The sequence below is a fragment of the Coregonus clupeaformis genome, chromosome 8 (assembly GCF_020615455.1).
Source record: "Coregonus clupeaformis isolate EN_2021a chromosome 8, ASM2061545v1, whole genome shotgun sequence".
Taxonomy (NCBI): domain Eukaryota; kingdom Metazoa; phylum Chordata; class Actinopteri; order Salmoniformes; family Salmonidae; genus Coregonus; species Coregonus clupeaformis.
In genome coordinates, this window is record NC_059199.1 from 17396667 (window position 1) to 17417111 (window position 20445).

General features: G+C 42.7%; 1 protein-coding gene and 1 non-coding gene across 2 annotated transcripts in view; both read right to left on the reverse strand.

The window, feature by feature from the left end:
• LOC121572720 overlaps nt 1-20445 on the reverse strand; it is a 37788-nt gene that overhangs the window by 2051 nt on the left and 15292 nt on the right. The window contains exons 3-11 of the mRNA XM_045222229.1: nt 14930-14990; nt 14417-14577; nt 14061-14235; nt 13862-13956; nt 11446-11592; nt 11067-11125; nt 585-614; nt 430-483; nt 81-255 (exon numbers count right to left, since the gene is read on the reverse strand). Of these exons, the coding sequence (XP_045078164.1) occupies nt 11075-11125; nt 11446-11592; nt 13862-13956; nt 14061-14235; nt 14417-14577; nt 14930-14990 (690 nt within the window). The 3' untranslated portion in view covers nt 81-255; nt 430-483; nt 585-614; nt 11067-11074. The remainder of the gene's footprint in view (nt 1-80; nt 256-429; nt 484-584; nt 615-11066; nt 11126-11445; nt 11593-13861; nt 13957-14060; nt 14236-14416; nt 14578-14929; nt 14991-20445) is intronic.
• On the reverse strand, nt 19259-19341 carry trnal-cag. The gene has a single exon. It is a non-coding gene; the product is annotated as a tRNA-Leu (tRNA).

Below are 20445 nucleotides of genomic sequence, written 5' to 3' on the forward strand. Positions count from 1 at the left end.
AGGACACTGCAACCCTTAAAAAGCCAAACAGACTGACTGTCCCCCACTCCCCAAAACAAAGGATGGAGATGCTACTGCACCTTGTATTTTGGTAGGGGTTGTGGCAGTGGAGAGGGCGGAGCTGGAGGTGTCCTGTCCGTCCGACATGGCCCGTCTCCTTCTCTATAGCACAATCTGTAGCTCTGCCTCCCACACGTTTCGGCTGAACCTATTCCGTGACCATGCCCTCCTGTGGCCTTGGTGCTTTATGGTGTCCTATTAGAGGTAGTACAGTAGACAATCAGGATAGGTGAGGAGGAGGGTAAACCAGTCAGGTCAAAGAAAATAATACAGTAAACCATTCAGGGTACATTATTAATCTTAATCTCATCAACCTATTAGACTCACTACTCTTGTAGAATTGCAAATGTTTTATTGATCCCATCTTACCAACATTCCTTTCAGCTCCAGCACAGCTGACTTTCTCTTCTCAATCCTCTGGTCCTGTGATTGAAAGATTAATGAATTAAAATAATTTTAATACTAAATAAACAAATAGTATTTTCTAACAATTATTATAATAAGAAAGGTATCAAAGTGCTCACCCTCCAGGCACGGTCATCTTCTGATCCGACCTGAAATAGGATTTATTGGTCACATGCGCCGAATACAACAGGTGTAGACCTTACAGTGAAATGCTTACTTACAAGCCCATTCCCAACAGTGCATAGTTAAAAAGTAAGACAAATATTTGCTAAATAAAAAAGGAAATAGTAACACAATAAAAACAATAACGAGTCTATATACAAGTAGTACCAGTACCGAGTCAATGTGCAGGGGTACGAGGTAGTTTAAGTAATTGAGGTAATACAGTATGTACATGTCAGTGCTAAACAATTAAGATACATAAATAAATAAGTGGCGCAGCAGTCTAAGGCACTGCATCGCAGTGTTGCGGCATCACTACAGCCTGGGGTTCAATCCCAGGCTGTTTCACAACCAGCCATGACCGGGAGTCCCATAGGGCGGCACACAATTGGCCCACCGTCGTTCATGTTAGGGGAGGGTTTGGCCAGGGGTGCTTTACCTTACTTGGCTCATTGCGCTCTAGCAACTCCTTGTGGCGGGCCGGGAGCCTGCAGGCTGACTTTGATCATCAGTTGAACCATGTTTCCTTCTGGGTGAAGTACAGCTTGGCAGGTCATGTTTCGGAGGACGCATGACTCGACCTTCGCCTCTCCCGAGCCCGTTGGGGAGTTGCAGTGATGAGACAAGATCGTAATCACGAAAAAGGGAGTAAAAAAATAAAATAATAGAGAGGGTCAATGTAAATTGCTGTTTAGGTGCCTTTTGGTCACAGACTTGGCACTCCAGTACCGCTTGTTGTGCGGTAGCAGAGAGAACACTCTATGACTTTGGTGGCTGGAGTCCTTGACCATTTTTAGGGCCTTCCTCTGACACCGGCTGGTATAGAGGTCCTGGATGGCAGAGAGTTCGGCCCCAGTGATGTACTGGGCCATACGCACTACCCTCTGTAGCGCCTTGCGTCGTGATGCTGAGCAGTTGCCATACCAAGCGGTGAAGCAGCCAGTCAAGATGCTCTCAATGGTACAGCTGTAGAACTTCTTGAGGATCTGAGGGCACATGACAAATCTTTTCAGCCTCCTGAGGGGGAAGAGGCGTTGTTGTGCCCTCTTCACGAATGTGTTGGTGTGTTTGGACCATGATAGCTCCTTAGTGATGTGGACACAGAGGAACTTGAAGCTCTCAACCCACTCTACAGCCCTGTCGATGTGAATTGGGGCGAGTTTGGCCCTCCGTTTCCTGTAGTCCATGATAAGCTCCTTTGTCTTGCCCACGTTGAGGGAGATGTTGTTATCCTGGCACCACAATGCCAGGTCTTTGACCTCCTCCCTATAGGCTGTCTCATTGTCGTCAGTGATCAGACCTACCACCGTCGTGTCGTCGGCGAACTTATTAATGGTGTTGGAGTTGTGCGCAGCCACGCAGTCGTGGGTGAATGGGGAGTACAGAAGGGGACTGAGCATGCACCCCTTAGGGGCCCACATGTTGAGGGTCAGCATGGTGGATGTGTTGTTGCCTACCCTCACCACCTGGGGTCGGCCTGTCAGGAAGTTCAGGATCCAGTTGCAGAGGGGGGTGTTCAGTGCCAGGGTCCTTAGCTTAGTAATGAGCTTAATGATGAGCTTGGTGGGCACTATGGTGTTGAACGCTGAGCTGTAGTCAATGAACAGCATTCTCACGTAGGTGTTCCTTTTGTCCAGGTGGGAAAGGGCAGTGTGGAATGCAATAGAGATTGCGTCATCTGTGGATCTGTTGGGATGGTATGCGAATTGGAGTGGGTCCAGGGTTTCTGGGATGATGGTGTTGATGTGAGTCATGTCCAGCCTTTCAAAGCACTTCATGGCTACAGATGTGAGCGTTACGGGGCGGTAGTCATTTAAACAGGTTACCTTGGTGTTCTTAGGCACAGGGACAATGGTGGTTTACTTGAAACATGTAGGCATTACAGACTGGATCAGAGAGAGGTTGAAAATGTCAGTGAAGACACTTGCCAGTTGGTCAGCGCATGCTCTGAGTACGCGTCTTGGTAATTCATTTGGCCCTGCGACCTTGTAAATGTTAACCTGTTAAAAGGTCTTACTCACATCGGCTATGGAGAGCGTGATCATTCAGTCGTCCGGAACAGCTGGTGCTCTCACGCATGGTTTAGTGTTGCTTGCCTCGAAGCGAGCATAGAAGGCATTTAGCTCATCTGGTAGGCTCGCATCACTGTGCAGCTCTCGGCTGGGTTTCCCTTTGGAATCCATGATAGTTTGCAAGCCCTGCCACATCCGACGAGCGACAGAGCCCGTCTAGTATGATTAGTTATCTCAAGGCCATCAGACTGTTAAATAGCCATCACTAGCCGGCCTCCACCCAGTAACCTGCCCTGGACTTAGTCACTGTCACTAGCCGGCAGCCACCCGGTTACTCAACCCTGCACCTTAGAGGCTGCTGCCCTATGTACATAAACATGGAATCACTGGTCACTTTAATAATGGAACACTGGTCACTTAAATAATGTTTACATACTGTTTTACTCATTTCATATTTATATACTGTATTCTACTGTATTCTAGTCAAGCCATTCCGACATTGCTTGTCCTAATATTTATATACAGTGGGGGAAAAAAGTATTTAGTCAGCCACCAATTGTGCAAGTTCTCCCACTTAAAAAGATGAGAGAGGCCTGTCATTTTCATCATAGGTACACGTCAACTATGACAGACAAAATGAGGAAAAAAAATCCAGAAAATCACATTGTAGGATTTTTAATGAATTTATTTGCAAATTATGGTGGAAAATAAGTATTTGGTCAATAACAAAAGTTTCTCAATACTTTGTTATATACCCTTTGTTGGCAATGACATAGGTCAAACGTTTTCTGTAAGTCTTCACAAGGTTTTCACACACTGTTGCTGGTATTTTGGACCATTCCTCCATGCAGATCTCCTCTAGAGCAGTGATGTTTTGGGGCTGTCGCTGGGCAACACGGACTTTCAACTCCCTCAAAGATTTTCTATGGGGTTGAGATCTGGAGACTGGCTAGGCCACTCCAGGACCTTGAAATGCTTCTTACGAAGCCACTCCTTCGTTGCCCGGGCGGTGTGTTTGGGATCATTGTCATGCTGAAAGACCCAGCCACGTTTCATCTTCAATGCCCTTGCTGATGGAAGGAGGTTTTCACTCAAAATCTCACGATACATGGCCCCATTCATTCTTTCCTTTACACGGATCAGTCGCCTGGTCCCTTTGCAGAAAAACAGCCCCAAAGCATGATGTTTCCACCCCCATGCTTCACAGTAGGTATGGTGTTCTTTGGATGCAAATCAGCATTCTTTGTCCTCCAAACACGACAAGTTGAGTTTTTACCAAAAAGTTATATTTTGGTTTCATCTGACCATATGACATTCTCCCAATCCTCTTCTGGATAATCCAAATGCACTCTAGCAAACTTCAGACGGGCCTGGACATGTACTGGCTTAAGCAGGGGGACACGTCTGGCACTGCAGGATTTGAGTCCCTGGCGGCGTAGTGTGTTACTGATGGTAGGCTTTGTTACTTTGGTCCCAGCTCTCTGCAGGTCATTCACTAGGTCCCCCCGTGTGGTTCTGGGATTTTTGCTCACCGTTCTTGTGATCATTTTGACCCCACGGGGTGAGATCTTGCGTGGAGCCCCAGATCGAGGGGAGATTATCAGTGGTCTTGTATGTCTTCCATTTCCTAATAATTGCTCCCACAGTTGATTTCTTCAAACCAAGCTGCTTACCTATTGCAGATTCAGTCTTCCCAGCCTGATGCAGGTCTACAATTTTGTTTCTGGTGTCCTTTGACAGCTCTTTGGTCTTGGCCATAGTGGAGTTTGGAGTGTGACTGTTTGAGGTTGTGGACAGGTGTCTTTTATACTGATAACAAGTTCAAACAGGTGCCATTAATACAGGTAACGAGTGGAGGACAGAGGAGCCTCTTAAAGAAGAAGTTACAGGTCTGTGAGAGCCAGAAATCTTGCTTGTTTGTAGGTGACCAAATACTTATTTTCCACCATAATTTGCAAATAAATTAATTAAAAATCCTACAATGTGATTTTCTGGATATTTTCTTTCTCAATTTGTCTGTCATAGTTGACGTGTACCTATGATGAAAACTACAGGCCTCTCTCATCTTTTTAAGTGGGAGAACTTGCACAATTAGTGGCTGACTAAATACTTTTTTCCCCCACTGTATTTCTTAATTCCATTATTTTACTGTGTGTATTGTTGTGAATTGTTAGATACTACTGCACTGTTAGAGAAAGGAACACAAGCATTTCGCTACACCCGCAATAACATTTGCTAAATATGTGTATGTCACCAATAACATTTGATTTGATTTGACTTCTTAGTCCTGTATTGACGCTTTGCCTGTTTGATGGTTCGTCGGAGGGCATAGCGGGATTTCTTATAAGCTTCCAGGGTAGAGTCCCGCTCCTTGAAAGCGACAGCTCTACCCTTTAGCTCAGTGCGGATGTTGCCTGTAATCCATGGCTTCTGGTTGGGGTATGTACACTACCGTTAAAATGTTTTTGGTCACTTAGAAATGTCCTTGTTTTCCATGAAAACATACATGAAATGTGTTTGAATAGGAAATATAGCAAAATGCATAGGAAATGTAGTCATTGACAAGGTTAGAAATAATGATTTTTAATTGAAATAATAATTGTGTCCTTCAAACTTTGCTTTCGTCAAAGAATCCTCCATTTGCAGCAATTACAGCCTTGCAGACCTTTGGCATTCTAGTTGTCAATTTGTTGAAGTAATCTGAAGAGATTTCACCCCATGCTTCCTGAAGCACCTCCCACAAGTTGGATTGGCTTGATGGGCACTTCTTACGTACCATTGCTCCCACAACAGCTCAATAGGGTTGAGATCCGGTGACTGTGCTGGCCACTCCATTATAGACAGTATACCAGCTGACTGCTTCTTCCCTAAATAGTTCTTGCATAGTTTGGAGCTGTGCTTTGGGTCATTGTCCTGTTGTAGGAGGAAATTGGCTCCAATCAAGCGCCGTCCACAGGGTATGGCATGGCGTTGCAAAATGGAGTGATAGCCTTCCTTCTTCAAGATCCCTTTTACCCTGTACAAATCTCCCACTTTACCACCACCAAAGCACCCCCTGACCATCACATTGCCTCCACCATGCTTGACAGATGGCATCAAGCACTCCTCCAGCATCTTTTCATTTGGTCTGCGTCTCACAAATGTTCTTCTTTGTGATCCAAACACCTCAAACTTCGATTAGTCTGTCCATAACACTTTTTTCCAATCTTCCTCTGTCCAGTGTCTGTGTTCTTTTGCCCATCTTAATCTTTTCTTTTTATTGGCCAGTCTGAGATATGGCTTTTTCTTTGCAACTCTGCCTAGAAGGTCAGCATCCCGGAGTCGCCTCTTTACTGTTGACGTTGAGACTGGTGTTTTGCGGGTACTATTTAAGGAAGCTGCCAGTTGAGGACCTGTGAAGCGTCTGTTTCTCAAACTAGACACTCTAATGTATTTGTCCTCTTGCTCAGTTGTGCACCGGGGCTTCCCACTCCTCTTTCTATTCTGGTTAGAGACAGTTTGCGCTGTTCTGTGAAGGGAGTAGTACACAGCGTTGTACCAGATCTTCAGTTTCTTGGCAATTTCTCGCATTGGAATAGCCTTCATTTCTCAGAACAAGAATAGACTGACGAGTTTCAGAAGAAAGTTCTTTGTTTCTGGCCATTTTGAGCCTGTAATCGAACCCACAATTGCTGATGCTCCAGATACTCAACTAGTCTCAAGAAGGCCAGTTTTATTGTTTCTTTAATCAGCACAAAAGTTTTCAGCTGTGCTAACATAATTGCAAAAGGGTTTTCTAATGATCAATTAGCCTTTTAAAATTATAAACTTGGTTTGCAAACACAACGTGCCATTGGAACACAGGACTGATGGTTGCTGATAATGGACCTCTGTACGCCTATGTAGATATTCCATAAAAAATCTGCTGTTTCCAGCTACAATAGCCATTAACAACGTCTACACTGTATTTCTGATCTATTTTATTTTAATGGACAAAAAAATGCTTTTCTTTCGAAAACAAGGACATTTCTAAGTGACCCCAAACTTTTGAATGGTAGTGTACGTACAGTCAATGTGGGGACAACGTCATCGATGCACTTATTGATGAAGCCAGTGACTGATGTGGTGTACTCCTCAATGCCATCGGAAGAATCCCGGAACATATTCCAGTCTGTGCTAGCAAAACAGTCCTGTAGCTTAGCATCTGCTTCATCTGACCACTTTTTTATTGACCGAGTCACTGGTGCTTCCTGCTTTCGTTTTTGCTTGTAAGCAGGAATCAGGAGGATGGAATTATGGTCAGATTTGCCAAATGGAGGGCGAGGGAGAGCTTTGGAGTAAAGGTGGTCTAGAGTCTCTGCATTATTAGGAGCGCTGACTCTGTATGAGCGTTTTCCTGTTTGCTTATGGCCATATACAGTTCATTGAGTACAGTCTTAGTGTCAGCATTGGTTTGTTGTGGTAAATAGACAGCTATGAAAAATACATATCCTGAGCACATACTGTTTATTGTAGTCATACGTAAGTAATGCGTAGTTGATTATTATTTATTTATGATGACAGCGATAAGGATGATATAATTATATATTACTATCATTATATGTTTTATGTTCTACGTTTTGCTGTTGTCTGGGTATTGATTTTTTGATTTTTTGAGGTCTTATTGTCCTCAGTACAACTAATGTATTTCTAATTTATTTTCCATTTGTTTTGTTATGTGGCTAATTCCTCAAGAGTATGCTCCTCTCGTGGTCATGCCATAGGCTTATAGGGTTTTTGTCTTGGCGCTTGAGGGGTGGTGTCACGACTTCCGCCGAGGCTGCCTCCCCTCCTTGTTCGGGCAGGCTTCGGCGTTCGTCATCACCGGCTTACTAGCCACTGCCACTCCATATATCATCATTCCATTTGTCTTGTCTTGTCAATTACACACACCTGGTTCATATCCCCTCATTAGTCCGTGTATATGTGTTCCCTCTGCCCCCTTGTCCTCGTGGGTGATTGTTTTATGTGAGTTGCTGGGGTAGATGATTCCCCTGTGCCTGTATTTTGTTGGAGCTACCCGTACCTTGTATTGCCGGGGTAGATTGTTCCTCTGTGCCAGTATTTTGTTGTCGCTATCCAGCGCAACTGTGTACGATGGAATAAACTCTGTATTCGGTGATTTACCCTCATGCGCCTGACTCCTTCTAATCACACTCATCACAGGTGGCAGCATGGAAACAGGTTTATGGAACCGTTCCGATTTCTTACCTGGACCATGCCAATCAGTGGTTGAAGGTGTGTTTTAGGGCGCAAAAGGCGCGTCACGGGTACTGAGGTGGTATGATAGTATCAGGGACAACACCCCCTTCTGGGATGGGGGGAGGCTTTCGCGGTAGGGATATTGGAAGACAATTGGAGGTTTATTTAGAGTTAGTTGCAGCTGCAGTATGTTTAGCAGTGCATATGTTATGGTACAGCTACATGGATAGATGACAGACATTGATTCTGGTAGTATTGGTAAGTATGGGTACATTCAGGGTGACTAGAAGCTTGATCATCATGGGGCTTTTTGGTAGTAAATGTACAGGCATATATTATGGTAAGTGTAATTGAAACTTGTATCTCATTATGGTAAGTGGTGAAATAAGTATAGCTAGTTATAATTGTAATGCCTTAGCATATTATAAAAAAAGACGATCAGTCTTTACCTAGCTTAAAGAGAAGGAATATAATATCTGTCGTTTACAGGGAGAAATATATTTCTGTCATGGGCAAAGAAATTCAAAAGGGGTGATGATATTAATTAATAACAATTTCGATCCGAATGGGCAAACTGTCAAAACAGACCGAAAGGAAGGTGGATCATTTAAAATATGCTATTGGACGATAAACAGATTTGGCTAATCCTAGCAGAATGCATAGCACATAGAATTAAGAAGGTGTTGTCAGATATTATTCATCCTTATCAGACAGGCTTTTTATTGCCCTTTTTCTCCCCAATTGGTAGGTAAAGTCTTGTCCCATCGCTGCAACTCCCATACAGACTCGGGAGAGAGCCATGCATCCTCTGAAACACGACATTGCCAAGCCACACTGCTTCTTGACACAATGCTCGCTTCACCCAGAAGCCAGCTACACCAATGTGTCGGAGGAAACACTGTCTCAGTGTGCATGCGCCCGGCCCGCCACAGGAGTCGCTAGAGCACGATGGGACAAGGACATCCCAGCTGGCCAAACCCTCCCCTAACCCAGACGACGCTGGGCCAATTTTGCGCTGCCTCATGGGTTGTGGCCGGCTGCAACACAGCCCGGGATCAAACCCGGCTCTGTAGTGACGCCTCAAGCACTGCAATGCATTAGACCGCTGCGCCACTCGGGAGGCCCTCAGACAGGCTTTTTACATGGAAGATACAGTACATTGGAGATAACATAAGACAAGTACTTGAAACAATAGAACACTAGGAAAAATCTAGGAAACCATGTCTGGTATTCATAGCATATTTTGAAAAGGCTTTTGATAAAGTATGACTTGAATTTATATATAAATGCCTGGACTATTTTAAAGTTGGACAATCTCTTATACAATGGGATAAAGTTATGTATAGTAACCCCAGGTGTAAAATAATAAATCATTACTACTTCTCAGAAAGTATTAAACTGTCGGCGTAAAACAAGGTTGTCCACTGTCGGCATATCTATTTATTATGGCATCGAAATGTTAGCTATTAAAATCTGATCCATCAATAATATAGAGGGGCTAGAAATCCAGGGCTTAAAAACAAAGTTGTCATTGTACACTGAAGACTCACATTTCCTCTTAAATCCGCAATCCCTGCACAGCCTCATAGAGGATCCAGATAATTTTTCTAACCTCTCTGGATTAAAACCAAACTATGATAAGTCTACCATATTACGTATTGAATTGCTAAAAAATTCAACTTTTACATTATTGTGTAGTTTACCAATAAAATGGTCTGAAGTTGAAGTGGACATACTCGGTATTCATATCCCTAAAGAAATAAAGGAACTTACTACAACCAATTTTAACAGAAAGTTAGCAAAAAATAGATAAGATCTTGCTACCATGGAAAGGTAAATACCTGTCCATTTGTGGAAAAATTACCCTGATTAATGATTTAGTCATATCCTAGTTGACCTATTTACTTATGGCCCTGCCTATGCCGAACGATTTGTCTTTTAAATTATTTGAGAAAAAAATATTTGCCTTTATTTGGAACAGGCAAGCCGGACAAAAAAAAGTGCTTATTTATATAGTGAATATGAGTTCGGGGGACAAAAATTATTTAATAAACCTCTCACTAAAAAATTATACTTCAACCTTATCTGGTTCTCCAGTAGATTAGTAAGAATGTCTCACCCCTTGTTCAACAATTGCCTTTTTCCCTTTATCCAGATTACTACCTCTCACTTTCAGTTAATTGAAAATTGAACCTTTTTCAAAATATCGCCCTTTCTAAAACAAGTCATACAAAGCTGGTTGCAATTCCAGTTTCATCCTCCAGAAAAGACAGAACAAATATTACAACAAATAATATGGTTTATTAAATTAAAAATTAAAATATACTAATTGATTTTTTTTTTACAATTATTTATGAAAAAAAAGAAGAAAAGAAAGGAATTATTTTTGTTAATGATGTGCAGTTAAACATATATGGAAATGTTTGCTCTATCCAAAATTACAACTAACTGATTTCAGCTTTACCGCAAAAATGGAGGAGGCAAGTGGAAGGGGGAGAAGGTAGGGAACTTGTTTGTCTGCCCTTTATTAAAGACCAAAATTGGCAAAAGAAAATTCAGTTTTACTTGAGGACCAAAATGTTGACCGCGGGACGATACATGTTGCAAAATAGTTGGGAAGAGATTTTCGATGTGCCAATTCTGTGGCACATGGTTTAATGAACTGATACGCAAAACAACGCTTGACTCAAAATTGAGAGTTTTTCAATTTAAATGATTATATAAAATTCTTGCCACAAACAATGTTATGGGGCATACAACCATCTCAGCTCTGCAGATTTTGCTACGAAGAGATAAAATCATTAGATAACTTATTTTGGTAATGCCCCTATGTAGCTTGTATCTGGTCACAGGTTCAGGAATGGCTGAAAAATCACAACATTTATCTAAAATTAACCCTACAAATAGAATTGTTGGGAGATTTGGAAAACCATAGTCAATCAATCAACAATATAATAATACTTTTAGTAAAAATATTTATCTTTAACTTACAATCTGTAGATACTATGCGATTTGACAGGTTCAGAATTTATGTGAAACATCACAGCACATGTATGTAAAATCTGTGTAGAATGTACATGTAACAACGAAAGAAAAAGTTATAAAAACAAAGTTTATTTCTGTCCTCCGAAGAGGGTGGATGGGTGCACCCCCCCAAAAAAAAAGAAAAAAAGAAATGCGTATTCATAACACGGTAATAACACTCACTATTCTTATCAGTGTTGTTGGCTGACTCCTTCCTCTTGTTGCGCAGGACAACAAGGGGACTAGAGAGAGGAAGAAGAGAAAGCGTTGCAGAAGTAGTTTGTTTAATCAAATGTACCAGATTATTTTATCAAATGTACCTCTGGGTACTACCATAACCTTGCTATGTAACGAAGGTCAACAAGTTTTCATTTTCAATGTAAAGTTGCCAGTAAGTTAAAATGTGCCACTCGTGAAGCCTAATATACTGCAGTTTCAAAGAGACTCAAACATTGTCTCTCGCTCTCTCTCACACACACCCTCTCTCTCAAACACTCACTCACTCTCTCTCTCACACACACACACACACACACATACACACACATACACAACCCCCACCTACCTGGTTTCGGTAGTAGCGCTGCATGTCCTGTAGGGTACTGCTGATGTGGGCCACCTGTTCCAGAGCCTGTTGGAGCTGGAGACTGGTCTCTGAACTCTGCTGCAGCGCCATGCTCTGTCTCTGGGTCTCCTTCTGCTTCACCAACACCTGCCAGTCAGTCAATCAATCCATCAATCGTGGATCAATCAATCAGTCAGTCAATCAATCACTCAATCGTCAATCATTCATTTGCTTTGGCATATTTTGTTTTGGACTGTACAAGAGTTATGTCTAGCATACAGTCATCAGAGGTATGACTAGTGCAAAGGGGCGGTATGAAGTAAAATTAAATGAATCCCATACAGAATGATGACAAATGCTCTTCCAGCAGCATAGATAAAGCTGTAATATTAAGCTGTAAATGGTCATATGATAGTGAAACTAGGTTAACAAAATAGTCACAGTCAGAGAGAGTGAGTTTAGGAATTGAAAGTCAGTGAGTCACTTTCATTTCTGGCTCCCATAAGGTCGAACACAGTGAAGGTGTAGTGATAGCAGTCATCTGTGTGTTAGACTACACAACATCATTACAATTAACAAAACACCCTGTCCCATATTTATTCCCAATTACCCTGGTGTAAGCACTCTAAAATCTTTCTAGCACTAGGCCATTTTCACACAGCTAGGGACCAAGTAGTGAGTGCTAATGTTTGACAAGGAAAATGGCTGCTGGTGTCCACACAATATGCATGCACGCACACACAGACACAGACACACACGTGCACGCACGCACACACACAGACACACACACAAGCTTAGCTAAGTTATTTATTGTTTGAAGCCCACAACATTATTATGCAGCACCACACGTACAGAGAGAGAAGATCTATGAATTGGGAGCGTGTTTTCAAAACATGTGAAAGTAGACAAATAGAGGCGTCATATACACACACACACACACACACACACACACACACGCACACACACGCATACACACCATCAAACAAATAATGATTCGCATTGCATTAAGAGTAAAGGGGGCTGAGTTGTGTGGTTGTGTCGGAACAGTAGGGGTCCTTTTCACAGGTAAGGTCCCCTGCGAGGCGTCCCATTATGTGCCCGTCTGGTAAATAGCGAACAGTGTGCACAAAGGCGACAATTGCCAGTATTCAATGTAAAGTGTCAAGCTAAAGGCGAGGTTGTGTTTAAAGCTATAGTTCCCATTCTCAAACTGCCGCCGTGATGGGTGCTCATTATAAAGCAGAGGGGGCTCTAAGAGGGGAGACTACTTTTGTTGTCCGCCGAGACGCCTTAAAAAAAAGAAGGAAAAGATAGCCACCTTCGATTACAACAGGGCCAGCTGGGGAAACGTGAGCTGTGTGTGTGTGTGTGTGTTTCTCCTTTACAAAGTGACCAGCCTGCCTGTGTCCCTCTCTTTTCACACCTCTTTGTATTTGTTTGGCTAATTTGTCCTCTTCTATGAATACAGAATGAATGGGTGTACCCCATGCCCCCCTCCTGCCCCACAATATACCCCCTGTCTGAATGAGGAAGTGAGGAAGTAGCCCCCCTCTCTGTCCAATGCTCCTCCATTCACTAGGACTGCCCCCCGGGCCCTGGTCGAGGCCACTGCTGCTCCTTGTCTTCCTATGGCATGACCAATATCGCTGTCGTTAAAGAGAGGCGTGAATACAAACCCTTCTCTGTCACCTATAGGAGTTGTGTGAGATGGGTGCACACATTTTCACATTACATTTTAGTCATTTAGCAGACGCTCTTATCCAGAGCGACTTACAGTTAGTGAATACATTTTTTTTTATATACTGGCCCCCCATGGGAATCAAACCCACAACCCTGGCGTTGCAAACGTCATGCTCTATCAACTGAGCTACATCCCTGCCGGCCATTCCCTCCCCTACCCTGGACGAATTGTGCGCCGCCCATGAGTCTCCCGGTCGCGGCCGGCTGCGACAGAGCCTGGATTCGAACCAGGATCTCTAGTGGCACAGTTAGCACTGCGATGCAGTGCCTTAGACCACTGCGCCACACACACACACACACACACACACACACACACACACACACACACACACACACACACACACACACACACACACACACACACACACACACACACACACACACACACACACACACACACACACACACACACACACACACACACACACACACACACACACACACACACACACACACACACACACACACACACACACACACACACACACACACACACACACACACACACACACACACACACACACACACACACACACACACACACACACACACACACACACACACACACACACACACACACACACACACACACACACACACAGAGAGAAAACAGAAACACATACACATGTACTCAAAACGCACAGAAATACACAAACAGAAACACAGTGTTGTGTACCTGGTGGGCGAAGACCTCTGCATGCTGTCTGAGGCACTGTGCCAGCTCCAGTTTCTGAGTGATCTCTGTGAAATCCTCTGTCACAAGCTGGGACACTATGGACATGCACACACACACGTAAAACATTGAATGTGACTTTGGTATGGGGTGAATAGAGCGTATATCATGAGTAACACTATGTGTCTGAGTGGGGTCTCACCTCTCTTCATCTTATTCATGTTCTTGTTCTGCTTGGACAGTTTCTTCAGTATGGGGTCCATCCCCTGGTCAGACTCCAGGTTAAAGGTCATGGTGGCCATGTTTTTAGGAAGCTCAGAGATGAGTGGCAGCAGAGCCTGGCTTCTCCTCTTCAGAACCTTGTTCTCTTTGGTCACCTTTGTGTTCAAGGATAAATATATCTGTTAAGAGCAGTGTTCCTTATTCCACAGGGCGTGCAGGCTTTTGTTCCCGCCTAGTAGTGATTCAACTTATGAACTAATCATTGAATGATTAGCTGATTTGTCTGTGTTAGTACTGGGCTGGCACAAAACGTGCACACCCAAATGGGACACTGACTGGTTTAGTGGATGACATCATTGAGACATTCTTTGGAGTTCCAACGCTGTCGCATGATGAACTACAGTAACCATAATACACCACAACTTGACAGTGAGGGCCTCTGCACTCTCTCTGCATGAGCGTTCGATCTGGAACTGCAGCTCTACAACATCCATCTCCTTGAGAGAGAGAGAGAGAGAGAGAGAGGAGAGAGAGAGAGAGGAGAGAGAGAGGAGAGAGAGAGAGGGGGGGGGGGGGGGGGGGGGAGAGAGAGAGAGAGAGAGAGAGAGAGAGAGAGAGAGAGAGAGAGAGAGAGAGAGAGAGAGAGAGAGAGAGAGAGAGAGAGAGAGAGAGAGAGAGAGAGAGAGAGAGAGAGAGAGAGAGAGAGAGAGAGAGAGAGAGAGAGAGAGAGACTGAATGAATGAATGAATAGACTCCTACAATATGTGCACATTTATTCCCATTATGGAAGCTTCATTGGAAATCTGAGCTCCCACCATGTAATCAAGGATGTTGATTGGTGCAGCTCACCTTCCTCTATCTCTTTCAGCTTCTGATTGGCCTCATCCCTCTGCTGCTCCAGAATCTCACACTACAGGACAGATCAAACAAACAGACACAGGAACAGAGAAATCAGTCACATCATACTTTTTTTTGTTGCATAAAGTAAACATTTTTCATAAGGGGAAATCAAGTCTAAAATTTCAAAGTGGAAATTACAAACTTCAGAAGCCTTTTTAAACCTCAAGTACACTACAAGTTTAAAATGTCCTGCATTGCAGGAACGTTCTCCTGCAAAGGGTGATCAAATTAAGATCCTACTTCTGTAGTACTTTAAGCGACCCTAAAAGAGGAAGCTCCACCTACTATAGGCGGAGCACAGTGAGAATACAGGAAGAGATTAAGGAAGTCTCACTTTCAATAGGGATCTGAGCCATGCCATTCCCTTAACCACCCAGCATTATAAATAATGGAAGCATTATAAACACATTTGCTGCCCAAAATGTTAACATGCTACTGTTATGCAAAACATTGAAATGGAACGTAGGCTATACAGTAGTTTAGGAGACTGGCCTGCACATTAGCCATATACAGTACCTACAATAATGGATAGACTTTGTCTTCATCAAGCAAAGATTTACACAAGGCTAGGGGTATCAAAAATATTTACATAATTCACATGAAATACCAGATAGTCACTTAAGAATTTGTCTAATTAAGTCCATGGTATCTTTCTCACTACCACATTAATTTACTCTCAAGTGCAGACCTAATTTCAAACAACAAAAGCTGTAAGTAAGGTATGGAATTTGGACCAGTTGATATACCAGTTTAATAACCCCTGAATTGTTGACAGACTCACCTGCAGCAGTGCTGTTTTCCCCTTGGAACCACATCATTACACAGCTAGCCTCTGGTTCTATAACCTCTGGTTCTATAGCCTGTGGTTCTATAGTCTCTGGTTCTATAGCCTCTGGTTCAATGGCCTCTGGTTCTATAGCCTCTGGTTCTAGCCTCTGATTCTAGCCTCTGGTTCAATAGACTCTGGTTCTCTGACTCCCTGACAACAGACTCCTTGTTCTGTTCTGACTCAGGATCTTTCTCCGCCTTTGACCAGCACACACATTCCCACAAACACGCACACCCCAGTGTGTAGGAAAGGGAACCGAAAGTCTTGACTTTAAGTGATACAAGATGGGGAGTTGTTCACACATACTCATACCAGAAATGAATAAACTATAAATGTGCATATTTTTGTAATTTAGCATAGGGTTTCCCAAACTCGGTCCTGCCCCCCCGAGTGTAAGTTTCGTTTTTTGCCCTAGCGCTACACAACTGATTCAAATAACCATCTAATCATCAAGCTTCGATTATTTGAATCAGCTTTGTAGTGCTAGGGCAAAAACCAAACTTACACCCGGGGACACGACACTCTTATCCAGAGCAACTTTAAGTGGTGAATGCATATTTATTTATTTATTCTACTGGTTCCCCATGGGAGTCGAACCCTTACAATCCTGGCGTTGCAAGTGCCATGCCCTACCAACTGAGCCACACAGGTCCAACTTCTACGATTATGACAACTACATTGGATTCTTCCATCCTAACATTGTCATCAATAGCATCTCTGCATGTCCTTAAAATATAATCTTCCACTAAACACCTGAAGTATCCCCAGCCTCAGTAAGAAATTGTGCACTCCAGTTGACATCTCCAAGTGGGACACTGTCTTTCTAAATCTACATTAAAATCAAAGTGTGTCTGTCAGGAGAAACCATACCTGGTATCTTCATATTACATTAGAGGAACATATTGTGTGCGAACCAAATGGTACCTTATTCGCTATGTAGTGCACTACCTTTGAACATGACCCATAGGGCTTTGGTCAAAAGTAGTGCACTATATAGGGAATAGGGTGCTATTTGGGACACAACCCTTGACCTCTGTTTGCAGTCTTAACAGAGATCTGCCATTAAAAACTTTAAAAGATCATCCTGGAGATGACATGACATAGACTGGGAATAGGAACCCTCAATTATTCACACAAACACAAACAAACAAACACACACACACACACAACCAATTATTCAGACTATTCTCCCCCAAGTTATTTATTCATAATCCCTAGAGTGGATATTGTTGTTTCTAGCAGCACACAGCTTCACAGGGACCAGGCCTATATCTGTTAAGGGCAGAGACCTCAGTTCCAGCCCTGATGTTCGGATTAATAATAAAACAACATGTAATAAATAGCAGCATCGTGAAGGGAAAGAGACGCATCTGAATTCTGCAACAATCAACCCAAAAACAACAATACTTTTCAGCGGTAAAATGATTTTCCAGCACTGATAGACTGACCCATGCCGCTACTTTAAAACTGGTTGGACGTTCTCAGTCGTCATCCTGAGAGATGTAAAATGGGTATGGTGGGATGCTACAGCACTTAGCCTATGTTCTCTCTGGTGTTGCTCCTGAGTGGCGCAGTGGTCTAAGGCACTGCATCGCAGTGCTAACTGTGCCACTTGAGATCCTGGTTCGACTCCAGGCTCTGTCGGAGCCGGCCGCGACCGGGAGACTCATGGGCGGCGCACAATTGGCCCATGGTAGGGGAGGGAATGGCCGGCAGGGATGTAGCTCAGTTGATAGAGCATGGCGTTTGCAACGCCAGGGTTGTGGGTTCGATTCCCACGGGGGGCCAGTATATATATAAAATATATATGTATTCACTAACTGTAAGTCGCGCTGGATAAGAGCGTCAGCTGGTAGAGCACGGCGCTTGTAACGCCAAGGTAGTGGGTTCGATCCGCGGGACCACCCGCGGCTGTAAGTCGCTTTGCACGCACGACTGTAAGTCGCTTTGGATAAAAGCGTCTGCTAAATGGCATATTATATTATTATCATTATAAATGACCTAAATGTAAATGTAGAGTTTTTATTGTAAGGTTTTTGTGAGAATGGATTGCAGTGGCTTGGGTAGCGTAGCTACATTGAAACAGAATGTCGTTGTGAACGTCATCACTTTACAAACAGAACCACAATAACCATGTCACAAATATAACACAAACTAGAGAGAGTGGAACACACCAATAGGCTACCTTGGGAAAAAACAATATAATTTATCAAACATGCTTTTACCTCATCTCTTACACTGTAAATAATTGTAAATGTGCCAAAATGTTTTTTAACACATAGGTTTCTAGATTCATAACAAACATTTATGGTTTTGATAAATGTGGTTTTGATCACGATGTCATTATGACTGACTACACCCTTCCTGGGTGGCCCCCCAGGCTTCTAGATCTGTCTGTTACTGTGGATACGTGGCACCTTGACCTTTGTTACATCAATTACAGCATGGTGGTAAAGGTGAAATTGTCACATAATATCACAGCTCTCTGATGGCATTAGCAGGGGCCATTATCACAGTGAAAGAAATGTGGTGCACTACTGGGCGCATAAACAAATAGGTGGAACAAATAGGTGGAGCGAGTGTTGTGAGGTGTAGGCCTAACCTTAGTTGACCTGCCTGTGGGCTAGTTATGAAAAACGGTTATATTATGTTTTTCCTGAATCCCTATTGAGTTGGTAATATTTAACACAAAGAAAGGTTAGCACAGTAGAATATGGTCACAAAGGCACTATTAGCCTGCCACCCATCCACCTTACCTGTTGTGCGCCAAAATGGTCAATTGGAAATTTGACCCATCCACCATTATTTTTCGCTCCTATTTGTACGTTTTGTAATCTTTGTAAAGACTGATTCCATGCATTAGGGACTTATCTATCTTTTATCAAAGCAAACCATTGTGACACATTAGATTGAGCATTTTAAAGCCATAACCAACATGGAATTAATTAAAATTGTTAAAGTTGTTTAGTTTTACAATTAGGCTATTCGATCAACTAATCTCGTATTTTTGCATACGAAATAAGATTATATTTACATTGATTGCTGCAAGATAGAGATAAATGTTGTAGGTGTTTTTAGATGTTTTTCTGTAAGTTGTATAATTATTTATTTATACATATTTGTTTATTAAAATATGAAGAATATATACAGCAAAATACTTGTTTACATCAATATGTTCAAATAAACGAATAAGAATAATAACTATACAAACCTTTATTCAGATAGCCTGGTGAAGATATAGGCCTATCACCAATTATTGCAAGAGTTATTGCACAAGACAAAATATGAATTAATTATAATTCTGAACTTGATTGATTTCTTATGCTGATTATGTAACACAAATTAATGTTACGCAATTAAACAAATAGAGGATTAAAATAATAAAAATAGCACTGTGATTCCAACTATCATTCGATCTTCTCTTTTCTCAGAATTTGCGTAAAAGTCGATGTCAGAAGTGGGATTCGAACCCACGCCTCCAGGGGAGACTGCGACCTGAACGCAGCGCCTTAGACCGCTCGGCCATCCTGACATATTGTAATTATTGAGTTAGTAAATCGTTTTGAGAGTGAGAACATCGTCATTATTGCGCAAAACCTATATTAGCGACTGTCTCTGCTAGAATTGTTTCATTTGGGAATCAACACTTGGGCCTATCTGGCGATTTCAACTCCAGAACCAACTTCTATGGAATCAGATATGTTACTACTGGGCTAGAATAAAAACGTGCATAATGCTTTAGTTAATAAATATACAAGATAATATTGCTATTATAATAAGTAATTGATGTAGCCTATGGCTCAGGGATGATGCGTAGGACACTGAAAATGAACCCATTATAGGCCAACATTTTCTATTTTTAATAGAGGCCTACAATGTCTTGTTTTTGACCTCACTCAAGGATGAGAAGTTGCGTTGTTGGAGAAATTAACTTATGAACAGTTTGTTTATTATCACCATCATGTCTTGTCTTAGCTCAGCTGGTAGAGCACGGCGCTTGTAACGCCAAGGGAGTGGGTTCGATCCCCGGCACCACCCATACACAAAAACAAAAACAAATGTATGCACGCATGACTGTACTTCGCTTTGGATAAAAGCGTCTGCTAAATGGCGTATTATATTATTGTCTGGGCCAGCTAGCCTTAAAGGGATAGTTCAGCGATTTTACATGTTTAGACATTTGTTTCCTTACCTTGACAAAATATCTAAATGTGTCAAATCACTGAACTATCACTTTAACATCCATCCTCACTTGATGTCTTCAGACAGCTCTCAACAAAACAACTGATTTTTTATCCTCAAATCTCTCCATTACTCAATTATTTGGGATCCTAACCAATCCCGCCGGTAAATTTACCCCTAATATCAACGTGTTGTTATACATCTCTATTTACAAGCATAGATTTAATGCAGCTTATGTCCAAGAGTGGGAGAGACAGAGAGAGAGAGTAAGAGAGAGATAGAGAGGGAGAAACAGGGGGTGGGAGAGGGCAGAAGGCAAGAGGGAGAGAGAGGGATATAGAGAAAGAGAGAGAGAGAGAGAGAGAGAGAGAGAGAGAGAGAGAGAGAGAGAGAGAGAGAGGGATGGGGCCGGAACCGTAAGGCCACAGAGCAGGACGGTCCCGGCCTGTCTGTG